Source organism: Coregonus clupeaformis, chromosome 10 (assembly GCF_020615455.1).
Source record: "Coregonus clupeaformis isolate EN_2021a chromosome 10, ASM2061545v1, whole genome shotgun sequence".
NCBI lineage: Eukaryota > Metazoa > Chordata > Actinopteri > Salmoniformes > Salmonidae > Coregonus > Coregonus clupeaformis.
The window spans coordinates 36,841,118-36,856,079 of record NC_059201.1 but is presented as its reverse complement, the minus strand read 5'-3'; the positions used below and the strand labels follow the sequence as shown (position 1 = coordinate 36,856,079).

The following is a 14,962-nucleotide window of genomic DNA, read 5'->3' as shown; positions in this document are numbered from 1 at the left end:
CACAATTAATTGACGAACTACATTGAAACAACGTTGATTCACCCAGTTTGTGCCCAGTGGGCACACTGTTTACTATCAGACAACATTTGAATACAGATGCAGTCTTTTTATTGTGTGTGTGTCACGTCACAGCATGACACAGCATTATTTCTAAAACAAAATGCTTAATTGGAATTCCAATGTAGTATTTAAGCATTTCATTTATCAATTACAATCACAAATGAGCATTTCATGACTGCATTTATAATTTTTGCATCCCAATTTAGCATTTAAAGATTGCATTGTAGAATTAGCACTGATAACCCTCTATAATACGTTGGCATACTGCATCTATACACTCACGTGTGAATGTGTGTGTGAGGAGCCAGCAGAGGGTGTTTGTTTAAACTATCTCCTGTATGATTGTAATTAAGAGGACCTGGGCAGGCAGGCAGAGCCTAATGTTTCTCACACACAGGGATATATGCATGTACTTACACACATTCACTATGCACACACGTAAATATACCATGTAAACACTACTTTATGTAGACCCTTCTGTGTAGGCAGTGTCTGGATTTCTTGTGTTGTTAGAGAATCTTTGGGGAGGACATATTGACCCCTCTTATGTCCTTATGACTAGGGCATAGGGAAGGTGAGACGAGTGCCAAGTGCAGGAGAGGAGAACACTGTCACATGGGACTCCATATTGATTGAGCTCTGACATTGATTAAACGTCCCTTGATTCACAATGCCATCCCGCTCCATATGTTTGCATTAAGTGTGTGTGTGTGTGTGTGTGTGTGTGGCTGGCATAACAATCCTACTACTGTATGTCCAGTCATGGTGGGATAAAAAAGGGTCTCCCCCTTCACTCCTTTCTTTGTTTACTCATATGCCTTTCTTTCTAGTCATCATTATTCCCACCGCCTCAGTAAGGGATCTCTCTCTCTCTCTCTCTCTCTCTCTCTCTCTCTCTCCTTGTTCTATTTCTGTCCGTGTGAACAAGGGCGTATCGGCGGCCCTGTCACTCTCTCCACCTCCACCTTTCAGCATCTGACACCCATACACTCTGATAATTACCCCCCTCCACCCCTCCCTCCCTCCACGGCCCCAGCTCCTAGCCTTCAGTAAGCCCACTCCACCTATCTCTCGCTCGCTCTCTCTCTACTCTATCTTTCTCTACCCTTTACTCTCCTTTTTTCCCTTTTCTTTTCACCTCTGTCTCTATGTCTTGCGTTCTAACTCCGCCTCTCTCTACTTCCTCCCTGATTTGCTATATCTGCCCCTGTCACGGTTTACTAAGCCAGAACCCAGAAGCAGACCAGGACAAGGTGAGTTGAAACGAAGGTGAGTATTTATTTAACAGATTCCAAAAACGATGTAGAATAATCCAGGGGACAGAGCGGACGGCGGGGATGAGTAGGTGGAGGTGCAGTGGTAGATCCAAGAATGGCTCGGCAGCCGCCGACAACCAGGCAGGGGTTGGGTGAAGGTTCCGGGGAGATTGACTGCAGATAGAAACAAAACGGAGGTAAGTACACGGCAAGCCAACAAGGTGCAAAACAACAAAACTAACGCTAGACACTCCAAGGCTGATACACTGACAAACATACTGTTCATGGCTAACGATCCGGCAGGGAATGGATGTTAGGCCAGAGCCTAAGAAGGGTGATGATCAGGACCAGGTGTGCAGATTGCTGATGGGATGCAGGTGCGGAAATCAAGAGAGCTCCCCGGAGCGTTCCAGAACCCTCGGGAAACAGGAGATCACGAACATAAAAACTAGTCCACAGACAGGACCCGACTCAGACTGCCGGGATCGTTACAGTACCCCCCCTCCGACGAACGCCACCGGGCGGACTCCCCGGAGCGCCAGGATGGAGGCGGTAGAAGTCACTGATGAGGTCAGCATCTAGGACCTGTCGCCGCGGAATCCAACTCCTCTCCTCAGGACCATACCCCTCCCAGTCCACGAGATACTGGAAACCCCGGCCCCGCCGTCTGGAATCCATGATGCGACGCACCGTGTAGGCAGGACCACCTCCGATCATCCGAGGAGGAGGAGGAGGAGGCGGAGGAGGCAACAGAGGACTGAGGAAAACAGGCTTGAGGCAGGAGACATGAAAGGTGGGATGGACTCTGAGCGTCCTCGGGAGTTTGAGTCGAACTGCCACCGGATTGATCACCTTCTCCACCACAAACGGACCAATGAACTTCGGTAACAACTTCCTAGACTCAGTCCGTAAAGGAAGATCCCGTGGGCCAACCAGACCCTATCTCCGATGGTGTAGGTGGGAGCGGGGATCCGCGACGATTCGCCTGGAGCTGATACCGGTCCGAAACTCTAAGGAGTGCCCTTCTGGCCCGATGCCAGGTCCGGTGGCAACGGCGAATATGGGCCTGAACAGAAGGCACTGAGAGCTCCTTCTCCTGAGAAGGGAACAAGGGAGGTTGGTAGCCATACAGGCACTGGAAGGGAGACATCCCAGTGGCAGATGTAGGGAGAGTATTGTGGGCATACTCAACCCAAGGCAACTGAGAGACCCAGGAGGTGGGGTTGGAAGAGGCCAGGCAGCGTAGCGTGGATTCCATCTTCTGGTTGGCTCTCTCCGCCTGACCATTAGATTGGGGGTGAAAACCAGATGTGAGACTGACTGTAGCTCCAATGGCCAAACAGAAGGACTTCCAGACAGCAGAGGTAAACTGAGGGCCACGGTCGGAAACGATATCACTGGGCAACCCGTGGACCCTGAAAACCTCCCTAACCAGGATCTCGGACGTCTCCGAGGCAGAGGGAAGCTTGGCAATTGGCACAAAGTGGGCGAACTTGCTGAATCTGTCCACGATAGTCAGAACGACCGTGTTCCCCTCAGAAGCGGGCAACCCAGTGACAAAGTCCAGGGCCAGATGCGACCATGGTCGCCGGGGAATAGGAAGGGGGTGAAGTAGTCCAGAGCTGGGCCGATTGGTACTCTTATTCTGCGCACACACTGGACAGGCAGCAACATAACCCCGAGTATCCTCGGCCATGGCAGGCCACCAAAAACGTCTGCGAAGAAACGCCATCGTCCGAGCCACGCCAGGGTGACAAGCCATCTTGCTGGCGTGGGACCATTTGAGGACCGCAGGACGAACCAACTCAGGCACAAACAACCGACCGGGTGGACCGTTACCGGGACCGGGCTGCGTCCGAAGAGCCGCCATCACCTCCTCCTCAATCTTCCACCTAACAGCTCCCACGACGCAGTTCCGGGGAAGAATTGTCTCGGTCTTGGACCCACTCTCCTCCGTCTTGGAGAACATCCGAGACAAGGCGTCCGCCTTGCCGTTCTTAGATCCAGGTCGGAACGTCAGGGAAAAATTGAATCGTCCGAAAAACAACGACCACCTGGCCTGACGGGAGTTGAGACGCTCTAGCCGATTGCACGTAAGCAAGATTCTTGTGGTCAGTCCAGACAATAAACGGCTGCTCCGCCCCCTCCAACCAGTGGCGCCACTCCTCCAAGGCAAGTTTCACCGCGAGAAGCTCCCGGTTACCCACATCGTAATTCCTCTCCGCAGGCGAAAGGCGACAGAGTAGTAGGCGCAGGGATGGAGTTTACTGTCCGTGGAGCATCGCTGCGACAGGATGGCGCCAACTCCCACATCGGACGCGTCCACTTCAACGACGAACTGACGGGCCGTGTCCGGTTGAGAGAGAATCGGTGCGTTGGTGAATCGCCTCTTCAAATCCAGAAACGCTCGATCCGCCTCCGGATTCCACTTGAAGCTCCTGATACTGGAAGTCAAGGCCGTTAACGGAGCGGCCACACGGCTGTAATCCCGGATGAATCTGCGGTAGAAATTCGCAAACCCCAAAAATCTCTGGAGCTGCAATCTCGTACCGGCTGGGCCCATTCCAGAACCGCTCTAACCTTCTCCTGGTCCATCCTAATCTCTCCCCTGGAGATGATGTACCCGAGAAAGGATGTCGTGTGGGCGTGAAACTCGCACTTCTCGGCCTTCACGAACAGGCGATTCTCCAACAATCGCTGCAGAACCTGCCGGACATGCTGGACGTGGTCGGAAGGTTCCTTCGAGAAGATCAGAATGTCATCCAGGTAAACAAACACAAAGAGACCGATCATATCTCTCAGGACGTCGTTCACCATACTCTGGAATACCGCTGGAGCATTGGTCAGTCCAAACGGCATCACCTGATACTCGAAGTGACCCATCGGTGTATTGAAACCCGTCAACCACTCGTCTCCCTCTCTGATCCGGACCATGTGATACGCATTGCGTAGGTCTAGCTTGGTGAACACCGTAGCACCCTGTAAGGAGTCGAAGGCAGAACTCATCAAGGGCAGGGGATACTTGTTCTTGACCGTGATGTCATTCAACCCCCGATAATCGATACACGGTCGAAGAGAGCCATCCTTCTTACCCACAAAGAAGAATCCTGCCCCCAGGGGTGATGACGAGGGACGAACGAGACCAGCAGCTAGGGACTCCTTGATGTAGGTCTCCAAAGCCTCACGTTCAGGGCGGGAGATACTGTATAACCTTCCCTTGGGGTAGACAGCTCCAGGGAACAGGTTGATGGCACAATCATATGGTCGGTGGGGAGGGAGTGACAGAGCCTTCTGCTTACTGAACACTTCCCCCAAATCGTGATATGTCTCGGGAACCAGGGACAAATCTGGGGGTTTAGCCTCAATCACCTGACTGGGAACCGAATGGGGACAGGCAGTCTTGAGACAGTTAGCATGACAATCAAGGCTCCAACTCGTTACCTTGCCCGTCACCCAATCGAACGTGGGATTGTGTTCCTTCAGCCAGGGGTATCCAAGGACCAGAGGAACATGGGAAGACGGCAGAATGAAGAATGAAATCATCTCCGAATGATTCCCGACAACAGCATCTTAACCGGTTCAGTCCTCATCGTGATACGTGCCAGACTACTGCCGTTCAGAGTGGTCGCTTCAATGGCTTCCGGCAATTGCTCCTTGGAAAGCCCCAGCTGTTCCACCAACTCGGCATCAAGAAAGCTTCCATCGGCACCTGAATCGATAAAAGCGTTAATCGCTAAGCTCTGATTCCTGTTCACAAGGGTAGCCGGGAAACGGGGTCTGACAGAGGTACTGAGAGGTTGAAACTGGCTCGCTAAAAGTCCTCCCAACTTTAGCGAGCCGGGCAGTTTGACGACCGCCGGGAACAAGTGGAGATGTAATGTCCCGAGCTACCACAGTAGAGGCAGCAGTTGGTCTTACGTCTATGTTGACGCTCCTCCTTGGTTAACCCGTGCCGCCCCCACTTGCATGGGTTCAGAATCGGGAGAGGGACCTCTCCACTAATCCTTTGTGGTGGAGAATGATCGACGTGTTCTGGTCCACCACCCGACCCGACTGGGAACTGAGAAGCTGATCGATTGGACGGACCCCATTGCTTCTCCCTCCTTCGCTCTCGGACTCGATTATCCACCCGAATAGACAAGGCTACCAAGCTGTCCAGGTCACTAGGCTCCGGATAGGAGATCAACTCATCCTTGAGCTGCTCCGACAGACCCTGGTAAAAGGCCGCTTGCAGAGACTCCTCATTCCACCCACTCTCCACAGCCAACGTCTTGAACTCGATCACGAAGTCGGCCACGCCATGCAGTTCCTTGGTGAAGCGAAAACAGGCGCCTAGCTGCGTCCCTCCCTCGGACGGAATGGTCGAAGAGCTTCCTCATCTCGGCCGTGAACCCCTGGTATGAAGCCATGCAGGGGTCTTGTCGTTCCCAAACGGCTGAAGCCCACTCCAGCGCTCGACCACGCAGCAACTCAATCACAAAGGCTATCCTAGCCTTGTCTGTGGCATAAGAGTAGGGCTGTAGATCGAACACTAACCCACACTGCATAAGGAAAGAACGGCATCTTCCCAGCTCCCCCTCATATTTATCCGGCGTCGGAACCTTGGGCTCACGGCAGGACACAGCTCCAGACGCGGCAGGCGAGATGGGTGAAACCGGTAGTGGATCCTCCACCGGAAACTTGCGCTGGTTCTGGACCTCCGTCAGGCCGGTAGAAAGGTTCCGAACTGCCAACGCGATCTCCTGTAGCTCCGTGCTATGATGGCCCAACATCTTCTCCTGATGGGTAATGGCATGGCGAACAGAGTCCAGGTCCGCTGGGTTCATTACTGGCCGGATCGTTCTGTCACGGTTTACTAAGCCAGAACCCAGAAGCAGACCAGGACAAGGTGAGTTGAAACGAAGGTGAGTATTTATTTAACAGATTCCAAAAACGATGTAGAATAATCCAGGGGACAGAGCGGACGGCGGGGATGAGTAGGTGGAGGTGCAGTGGTAGATCCAAGAATGGCTCGGCAGCCGCCGACAACCAGGCAGGGGTTGGGTGAAGGTTCCGGGGAGATTGACTGCAGATAGAAACAAAACGGAGGTAAGTACACGGCAAGCCAACAAGGTGCAAAACAACAAAACTAACGCTAGACACTCCAAGGCTGATACACTGACAAACATACTGTTCATGGCTAACGATCCGGCAGGGAATGGATGTTAGGCCAGAGCCTAAGAAGGGTGATGATCAGGACCAGGTGTGCAGATTGCTGATGGGATGCAGGTGCGGAAATCAAGAGAGCTCCCCGGAGCGTTCCAGAACCCTCGGGAAACAGGAGATCACGAACATAAAAACTAGTCCACAGACAGGACCCGACTCAGACTGCCGGGATCGTTACAGCCCCTTACTCTCCCTATGTGACTAGTTTCAGGAAACTAGGTGTATGTCGCGCATCACTACTTCACAGGAGAGCCATTTGAACTTAAACTTTTTTTAAATCAAAATGCGTTTTTTGGAAGAAATGCCTTCTGGAACATGTGAACTTTCATGTGCCTTAATAACAAACTTGTATGCCATCTGTAAATACGAATACAATTGTTAAATTTCGAGCCTAGTTGGTTTAGCCACAGAAAAAGACAGCAACCTTCCCGCTAGCCATGATTGGCTGAGATATTGAGTGGCTGGACATGCCGAGAGATGTTCAGATTGGTCTGCCATGTAGCACGCTACTCTCTATAACATGAGCTAGTCAGTATGTGTAGGTAATCCTTTCTAACTTGGCTTTTTTGAAAGATATCACGTAGTAGAACTGCATAAGTCTTGCTCTCCACTTTCTGGAGGACCGAGTTTTGAAATCAGTGGAATTAAAGTATGATAGCTAAGGAGATGGAGAAAATTCTGCAGTTTGATTGCAAATACGCAGACGGAGTCGAAAAGAAGGCTGTTGTATAAAACACCTGTCTCTGGATTACATCTTCAAACTAAGGGCAACCATGGCATCCATGACAGAGAGGGAGAAGCGTCCATCCATGTATACGGGTAAGACAGTCTAGCTAGCTACATTTTCAGATATTACACATTTCTAATTTAGTCAGAAAGACATTTTCATTTCAAGTTAAAGTGTACTTGTAGCTAGCTAGCTAACGTTAGCTGGCTGGCTTACTAGCTAACATTAGTGAGTACACTCTGGCACTCTAAAATGTATGAACACACCCCGGTACAAACCAGCCTTTAGTCTTGAAATCTTTGGTTGTTTAGTACATGGCCTCACATGTGAATCCTTAAAGAGATGAGTGGGGCTAAGGCTTTAGAGGGTGTGAACGATGCTGAATGGGTGTAGACAAAGAGGGAGGGGGGGGGGGTGTTCACACCAAAGACCCCTAAAGATAAAGGAGTATTTTATGATCACAATGACACCAGCCAGGTCACCCGTGATACAAGTCAGTACTTGACTTCCATCCATGTCTGAGGACATCGGAAGATGATGTGGAAACCGACCACTAGGGGCAACAATGAGCGCTCTTACCTTTAAGTAGGTTTCAGTTTTGCTAGGGTGTTGTGGATGGGGATGGCGAATTGATGAAAATATCTGCCTCTGATTATATGCGCCGAATACAACAGGTGCAGACATTACAGTGAAATGCTTACTTACAGCCCTTAACCAACAGTGCATTTATTTTTAATAAAAAAGTAAAATAAAACAACAACAAAAAAGTGTTGAGAAAAAAAGAGCAGACGTGAAATAAAATAACAGTAGGGAGGCAATATATACAGGGGGGTACCGGTGCAGAGTCAATGTGCAGGGGCACCGGCTAGTTGAGGTACTTGAAGTAATACACTGCTCAAAAAAATTAAGGGAACACTTAAACAACACATCCTAGATCTGAATGAATTAAATAATCTTATTAAATACTTTTTTCTTTACATAGTTGAATGTGCTGACAACAAAATCACACAAAAATTATCAATGGAAATCAAATTTATCAACCCATGGAGGTCTGGATTTGGAGTCACCCTCAAAATTAAAGTGGAAAACCACACTACAGGCTGATCCAACTTGTCCTTAAAAGAAGTCAAAATGAGGCTCAGTAGTGTGTGTGGCCTCCACGTGCCTGAATGACCTCCCTACAACGCCTGGGCATGCTCCTGATGAGGTGGCGGATGGTCTCCTGAGGGATCTCCTCCCAGACCTGGACTAAAGCATCCGCCAACTCCTGGACAGTCTGTGGTGCAACGTGGCGTTGGTGGATGGAGCGAGACATGATGTCCCAGATGTGCTCAATTGGATTCAGGTCTGGGGAACGGGCGGGCCAGTCCATAGCATCAATGCCTTCCTCTTGAAGGGACTGCTGACACACTCCAGCCACATGAGGTCTAGCATTGTCTTGCATTAGGAGGAACCCAGGGCCAACTGCACCAGCATATGGTCTCACAAGGGGTCTGAGGATCTCATCTCGGTACCTAATGGCAGTCAGGCTACCTCTGGCGAGCACATGGAGGGCTGTGCGGCCCCCCAAAGAAATGCCACCCCACACCATGACTGATCCACCGCCAAACCGGTCATGCTGGAGGATGTTGCAGGCAGCAGAACGTTCTCCACAGCGTCTCCAGACTCTGTCACGTCTGTCACATGTGCTCAGTGTGAACCTGCTTTCATCTGTGAAGAGCACAGGGCGCCAGTGGCGAATTTGCCAATATTGGTGTTCTCTGGCAAATGCCAAACGTCCTGCACGGTGTTGGGCTGTAAGCACAACCCCCACCTGTGGACGTCGGGCCCTCATACCACCCTCATGGAGTCTGTTTCTGACCGTTTGAGCAGACACATGCACATTTGTGGCCTGCTGGTTGTGGCCCAGCAGTGCTCCTCCTGCTCCTCCTTGCACAAAGGCGGAGGTAGCGGTCCTGCTGCTGGGTTGTTGCCCTCCTACGGCCTCCTCCACGTCTCCTGATGTACTGGCCTGTCTCCTGGTAGCGTCTCCATGCTCTGGACACTACGTTGACAGACACAGTAAACCTTCTTGCCACAGCTCGCATTGATGTGCCATCCTGGATGAGCTGCACTACCTGAGCCACTTGTGTGGGTTGTAGACTCCGTCTCATGCTACCACTAGAGTGAAAGCACCGCCAGCATTCAAAAGTGACCAAAACATCAGCCAGGAAGCATAGGAACTGAGAAGGGGTCTGTGGTCACCACCTGCAGAACACTTCTTTTTTGGGGGTGTCTTGCTAATTGCCTATAATTTCCACCTGTTGTCTATTCCATTTTTACAACAGCATGCGACATTTATTGTCAATCAGTGTTTTTTCCTAAGTGGACAGTTTGATTTCACAAAAGTGTGATTGACTTGGAGTTACATTGTGTTGTTTAAGTGTTCCCTTTATTTTTTTGAGCAGTGTATGTACATGTGGGTAGAGTTAAAGTGACTATGCATAAATAATTAACAGAGTAGCAGCAGCGTAAAAAGATGGGGTGGGGGGGCAGTGCAAATAGTCTGGGTAGCCATGATTAGCTGTTCAGGAGTCTTATGGCTTGGGGGTAGAAGCTGTTGAGAAGTATTTTGGACCTAGACTTGGCACTCCGGTACCGCTTGCCGTGCGGTAGCAGAGAGAACACTCTATGACTAGGGTGGCTGGAGTCTTTGACAATTTTGAGGGCCTTCCTCTGACACCGCCTGGTATAGAGGTCCTGGATGGCAGGAAGCTTGGCCCCAGTGATGTACTGGGCTGTACGCACTACCCTCTATAGTGCCTTGCAGTCGGAGGCCGAGCAGTTGCCATACCAGGCAGTGATGCAATCAGTCAGGATGCTCTCGATGGTGCAGCTGTAGAATTTTTGGAGGATCTGAGGACCCATGCCAAATCTTTTCAGTCTCCTGAGGGGGAATAAGCTTTGTCGTGCCCTCTTCACGACTGTCTTGGTGTGTTTGGACCATGATAGTTCGTTGGTGATGTGGACACCAAGGAACTTGAAGCTCTCAACCTGTTCCACCACAGCCCCGTCGATGAGAATGGGGGCGTGCTCAGTCCTCCTTTTTTTCCTGTAGTCCACAATCATCTCCTTTGTCTTGGTCACGTTGAGGGAGAGGTTGTTATCCTGGCACCACATGGCCAGGTCTCTGACCTCCTCCCTATAGGCTGTCTCATCGTTGTCGGTGATTAGGCCTACCACTGTTGTGTCGTCTGCAAACTTAATGATGGTGTTGGAGTCGTGCCTGGCCATGCAGTCATGGGTGAACAGGGAGTACAGGAGGGGACTGAGCACGCACCCCTGAGGGGCCCCCGTGTTGAGGATCAGTGTGGCAGATGTGTTGTTACCTACCCTTACTACCTGGGGGCGGCCCGTCAGGAAGTCCAGGATCCAGTGGCAGAGGGAGGTGTTTAGTCCCAGGATCCTTAGCTTAGTGATGAGCTTTGAGGGCACTACGGTGTTAAACGCTGAGCTGTAGTCAATAAATAGCATTCTCACGTAGGTGTTCCTCTTGTCCAGGTGGGAAAGGGCAGTGTGGAGTGCAATAGAGATTGCATCATCTGTGGATCTGTTGGGGCGGTATGCAAATTGGAGTGGGTCTAGGGTTTCTGGGATAATGGTGTTGATGTGAGCCATGACCAGCCTTTCAAAGAACTTCATGGCTACAGATTTCAGTGCTACGGGTCGGTAGTCATTTAGGCAGGTTATCTTAGTGTCCTTGGGCACGGGGACTATAGTGGTCTGCTTGAAACATGTTGGTATTACAGACTCAGTTAGGGACATGTTGAAAATGTCAGTGAAGACACTTGCCAGTTGGTCAGCACATGTTCGGAGTACACGTCCTGGTAATCCGTCTGGCCCTGCGGCCTTGTGAATGTTGACCTGCTTAAAAGTCTTACTCACATCGGCTACGGAGAGCGTGATCACATAGTCATCCAGAACAGCTGGTGCTCTCATGCATGCTTCAGTGTTGCTTGCCTCGAAGCGAGCATAGAAGTGGTTTAGCTTGTCTGGAAGTCTTGTGTCACTGGGCAGCTCGCGGCTGTGCTTCCCTTTGAAGTCTGTAATAGTTTTCAAGCCCTGCCACATCCGACGAGCGTCAGAGCCGGTGTAGTACGATTCAATCTTAGTCCTGTATTGACTCTTTGCCTGTTTGATGGTTCGTCGGAGGGCATAGCGGGATTTCTTATAAGCGTCCGGGTTACAGTCCCGCTCCTTGAAAGCGGCAGCTCTACCCTTTAGCTCAGTGCGGATGTTGCCTGTAATCCATGGCTTCTGCTTGGGGTATATACGTACGGTCACTGTGGGGACGACATCATCGATGCACTTATTGATGAAGCCAGTGACTAATGTGGTGTAGTCCTCAAAGCTATCTGAAGAATCACGGAACATGTTCCAGTCTGTGCTAGCAAAACAGTCCTGTAGCTTAGCATCTGCGTCATCTGACCACTTTTTTATTAACCAAGTCACTGGTGCTTCCTGCTTTAGTTTTTTCTTATAAGCAGGAATCAGGAGGATAGAGGGCGAGGGAGAGCTTTGTATGCGTGCGTCTCTGTGTGTGGAGTAAAGGTGGTCTAGATTTTTTTTCCTCTGGTTGCACATTTAACATGCTGGTAGAAATTAGGTAGAACGGATTTAAGTTTCCCTGCATTAAAGTCCCCGGCCACTAGGAGCGCTGCCTCTGGATGCGCGTTTTCCTGTTCACTTATGGCCTTATACAGCTCATTCAGTGCAATCTTAATGCCAGCATTGGTTTGTGGTGGTAAATAGACAGCTATGAAAAATATAGATGAAAACTCTACAGCTTATCATAACATACTCTACCTCAGGCGAGCAAAACCTCTTGACTTCCTTAGTATTTGATTTTGTGCACCAGCTGTTGTTTACAAATATACACAGACCGCCACCCCTTGTCTTACCGGAGTCAGCCGTTCTATCCTGCCGATGTAGCGTATAGCCCGCTAGCTGTATGTTGTCCATGTCGTCGTTCAGCCACGACTCGGTGAAACATAAGATATTACAGTTTTTAATGTCCCGTTGGTAGGATAACCGTAATCTTAGGTCATCCAATTTATTCTCAAATGATTGAAGATTGGCTAATAGGTTTGATGGAAGAGGCAGTTTACTCGCTCGCCGTCGGATCCTTACAAGGCACTCCGACCTACGTCCACGATATCTCCGTCTCTTTCTCATGCGAATGACGGGGATTTGGGTGTCTGTAGAATATCCATCGCGGCCGCCTCGTTGAAGAAAACATCTTCGTCCAATACGAGGTGAGTAATCGCTGTCCTGATATCCAGAAGCTCTTTTTGGTTATAAGACACGATGGCAGAAACATTATGTACAAAATAAATTACAAATAACGCGGAAAAACACACATAATAGTACAATTGGTTAGAGGGTTGTAAAACATTTACATTTTTTTTTTTACATTTTTACATTTACGTCATTTAGCAGACGCTCTTATCCAGAGCGACTTACATATTTTTTTATACTGGCCCCCTGTGGGAATCGAACCCACAACCCTGGCGTTGCAAACGCCATGCTCTATCAACTGAGCTACATCCCTGCCGGCCATTCCCTCCCCTACCCTGGACGACGCTGGGCCAATTGTGCGCCGCCCATGAGTCTCCCGGTCGCGGCCGGCTGCGACAGAGCCTGGATTCGAACCAGGATCTCTAGTGACACAGTTAGCACTGCGATGCAGTGCCTTAGACCACTGCGCCACTCAGGAGACTAAAACGGCAGCCATCTTCTCCGGCGCCATTCATTCATGGTTGCAAGTTCCAATCCAGTGATAGAACGTTTTTATTTTAATTTTTGTTTAAAGCCTATCCCAAACCTTAACCCTTACCGTAACCATTCAGAGTTAATTCCTAACCTTAAGATTTTGGAGATAATGCCTAAACTTAACCCTAACCTGATTTTTTTTACACTTCGAAATTTGACGTTTGCAACAACTTCGAAATTTGACGTTTGAGAAACATGGCTGAACTTCTAATTCTGATGAGGGTGTGAGAGCTAGTTGATGACACGCACACACACACAGACACACGCACGCACACACACTGTACACACAAGCAATCCCACCATTTACAAATACATAATAACCAGCAGAACTCAAGACTAGTATATCTGTAACCTGATTGGTCCAGTGCTGGTTACACCTACTTTTTGTTTGACTGCCCTCTAGACTCATACATGCCCACATACTCTCAAATGAGAAGAAAGCATTGACCAGTCGTTCTTTCACCCCAGGCGTTTGTTTGTCTAGCTAGGAGACATGGTGCTTGTCTGTTTTCAAGTGATTGGTCGGGTTAGAGAAACAGAGCAACCAACTTCACTCAGTCTAACACAGTCTAACTCAATCTGACCCCTTAAACTTCTGGTGATCTTGAACTATTCTATTTTGTGCTTTCTGTGCACCCAAAGCTGTGGTCAAAAGACACATCTGAGCAAACACACACAGTCACATTTGCATGCAGGCAAATCAACACAATAGCACACAATATTTCATTTATATTTTAGTAATTTAGCAGATGCTCTTATCCAGAGCGACTTACAAGAGCAATTAGGGTTAGGTGCCTTGCTCAAGGGCACATCGACAGATTTTTTCAACTAGTCGGCTCGGGGATTCCCGAGCAAACTTTTGGTTACTGGCCCAACGCTCTTAACTGCTAGGCAGAGTACCTTCCCCACTGTGACCTGTGTGTGACCCTACCTTATTGGTCGGTGCTGTGGTAACGCAGGCCAGCAGCAGCCCAAGGAGGCCGACTCCTACTGAGACTCCCTTCATCATGACCTCCGCAGAAATGAAGCCCCACAAAACACACACAGCCTTTTAAAGAAGAGCACGGGATATTATTGGCCAACACACAGAGAGTACACAGCAGTCAGTTATTCATCCACCATTTACTGACAATGACGTGCTCATGTTGAAATGTAGCAGTAACATCTTAAAAGGTGGGAGGGGAAATCTAATCCACTGAACATTACTCCCGTAAACCACCCTCCATTTTCTTGCATTCTTTCAGGTGATCACATCACTGCTTATGGGAAGTCTGCTGGCAACAAGAGGTCAAACTTCTGGAGAAGTGAGAATGGATCAATAGTATTTAACTGAATTCAGATAAGGGGATGGGTTTTCTATAACCCTTCTCATTTATTGGGTTAGAGAGGGGTAAGCCAGTCCACATACCAGAGGTTGAGAAACACCACTGTGAAACCTGCACACAACAGATCAACTCAGCATGTGTTTTTGGAAGAAGTCAATAAACACGCCAGAAATCAGTTTCAATTTGTTCAGTTTGCATTTGTGCTGGAGATGTGGGGCCTGTCCTGAATGGCACCCTACTCTCTATATGGGTCATTATACAGAAGTGGTTCAAATTGCTGTCCCCAATCAAAGCAACTATTTTTTTTTTATAGATGTGTCCAAACTTAGGATATTGATTTACAACTGCGCGTGTCCTTAACAAATTCCAAGGCGCGTATTGAAGATGTTGGAAGAATGGTCCACATTTACTTTTCATCAGCCAAAAAGATGAGTAGGCCTAATGAACAGCAAAAGCATTAGCCTATGTCAGTCTACTATCCCCCATAGTACAAAAGTTAACCTATTCTATTCTGTGTGAGAAATAAATATTCCAAGCATAGTCTGGGAAAGTTGTGGGATGCGATAGATCCCAAATTA

At 49.2% G+C, this 14,962-nt stretch overlaps 1 protein-coding gene across 2 annotated transcripts in view; it reads right to left on the bottom strand.

The window, feature by feature from the left end:
• The window catches only part of LOC121575480 (inter-alpha-trypsin inhibitor heavy chain H3), a 47,098-nt gene extending 33,002 nt beyond the window's left edge, over positions 1-14,096 (bottom strand). For both annotated transcript variants that reach the window (XM_041888597.2, XM_041888598.2), the window contains exon 1: positions 13,991-14,096. In XM_041888597.2, the coding sequence (XP_041744531.1) occupies positions 13,991-14,068 (78 nt within the window). In that variant the 5' untranslated portion in view covers positions 14,069-14,096. The remainder of the gene's footprint in view (positions 1-13,990) is intronic.
• Between the last annotated feature and the right edge of the window lie 866 nt (positions 14,097-14,962).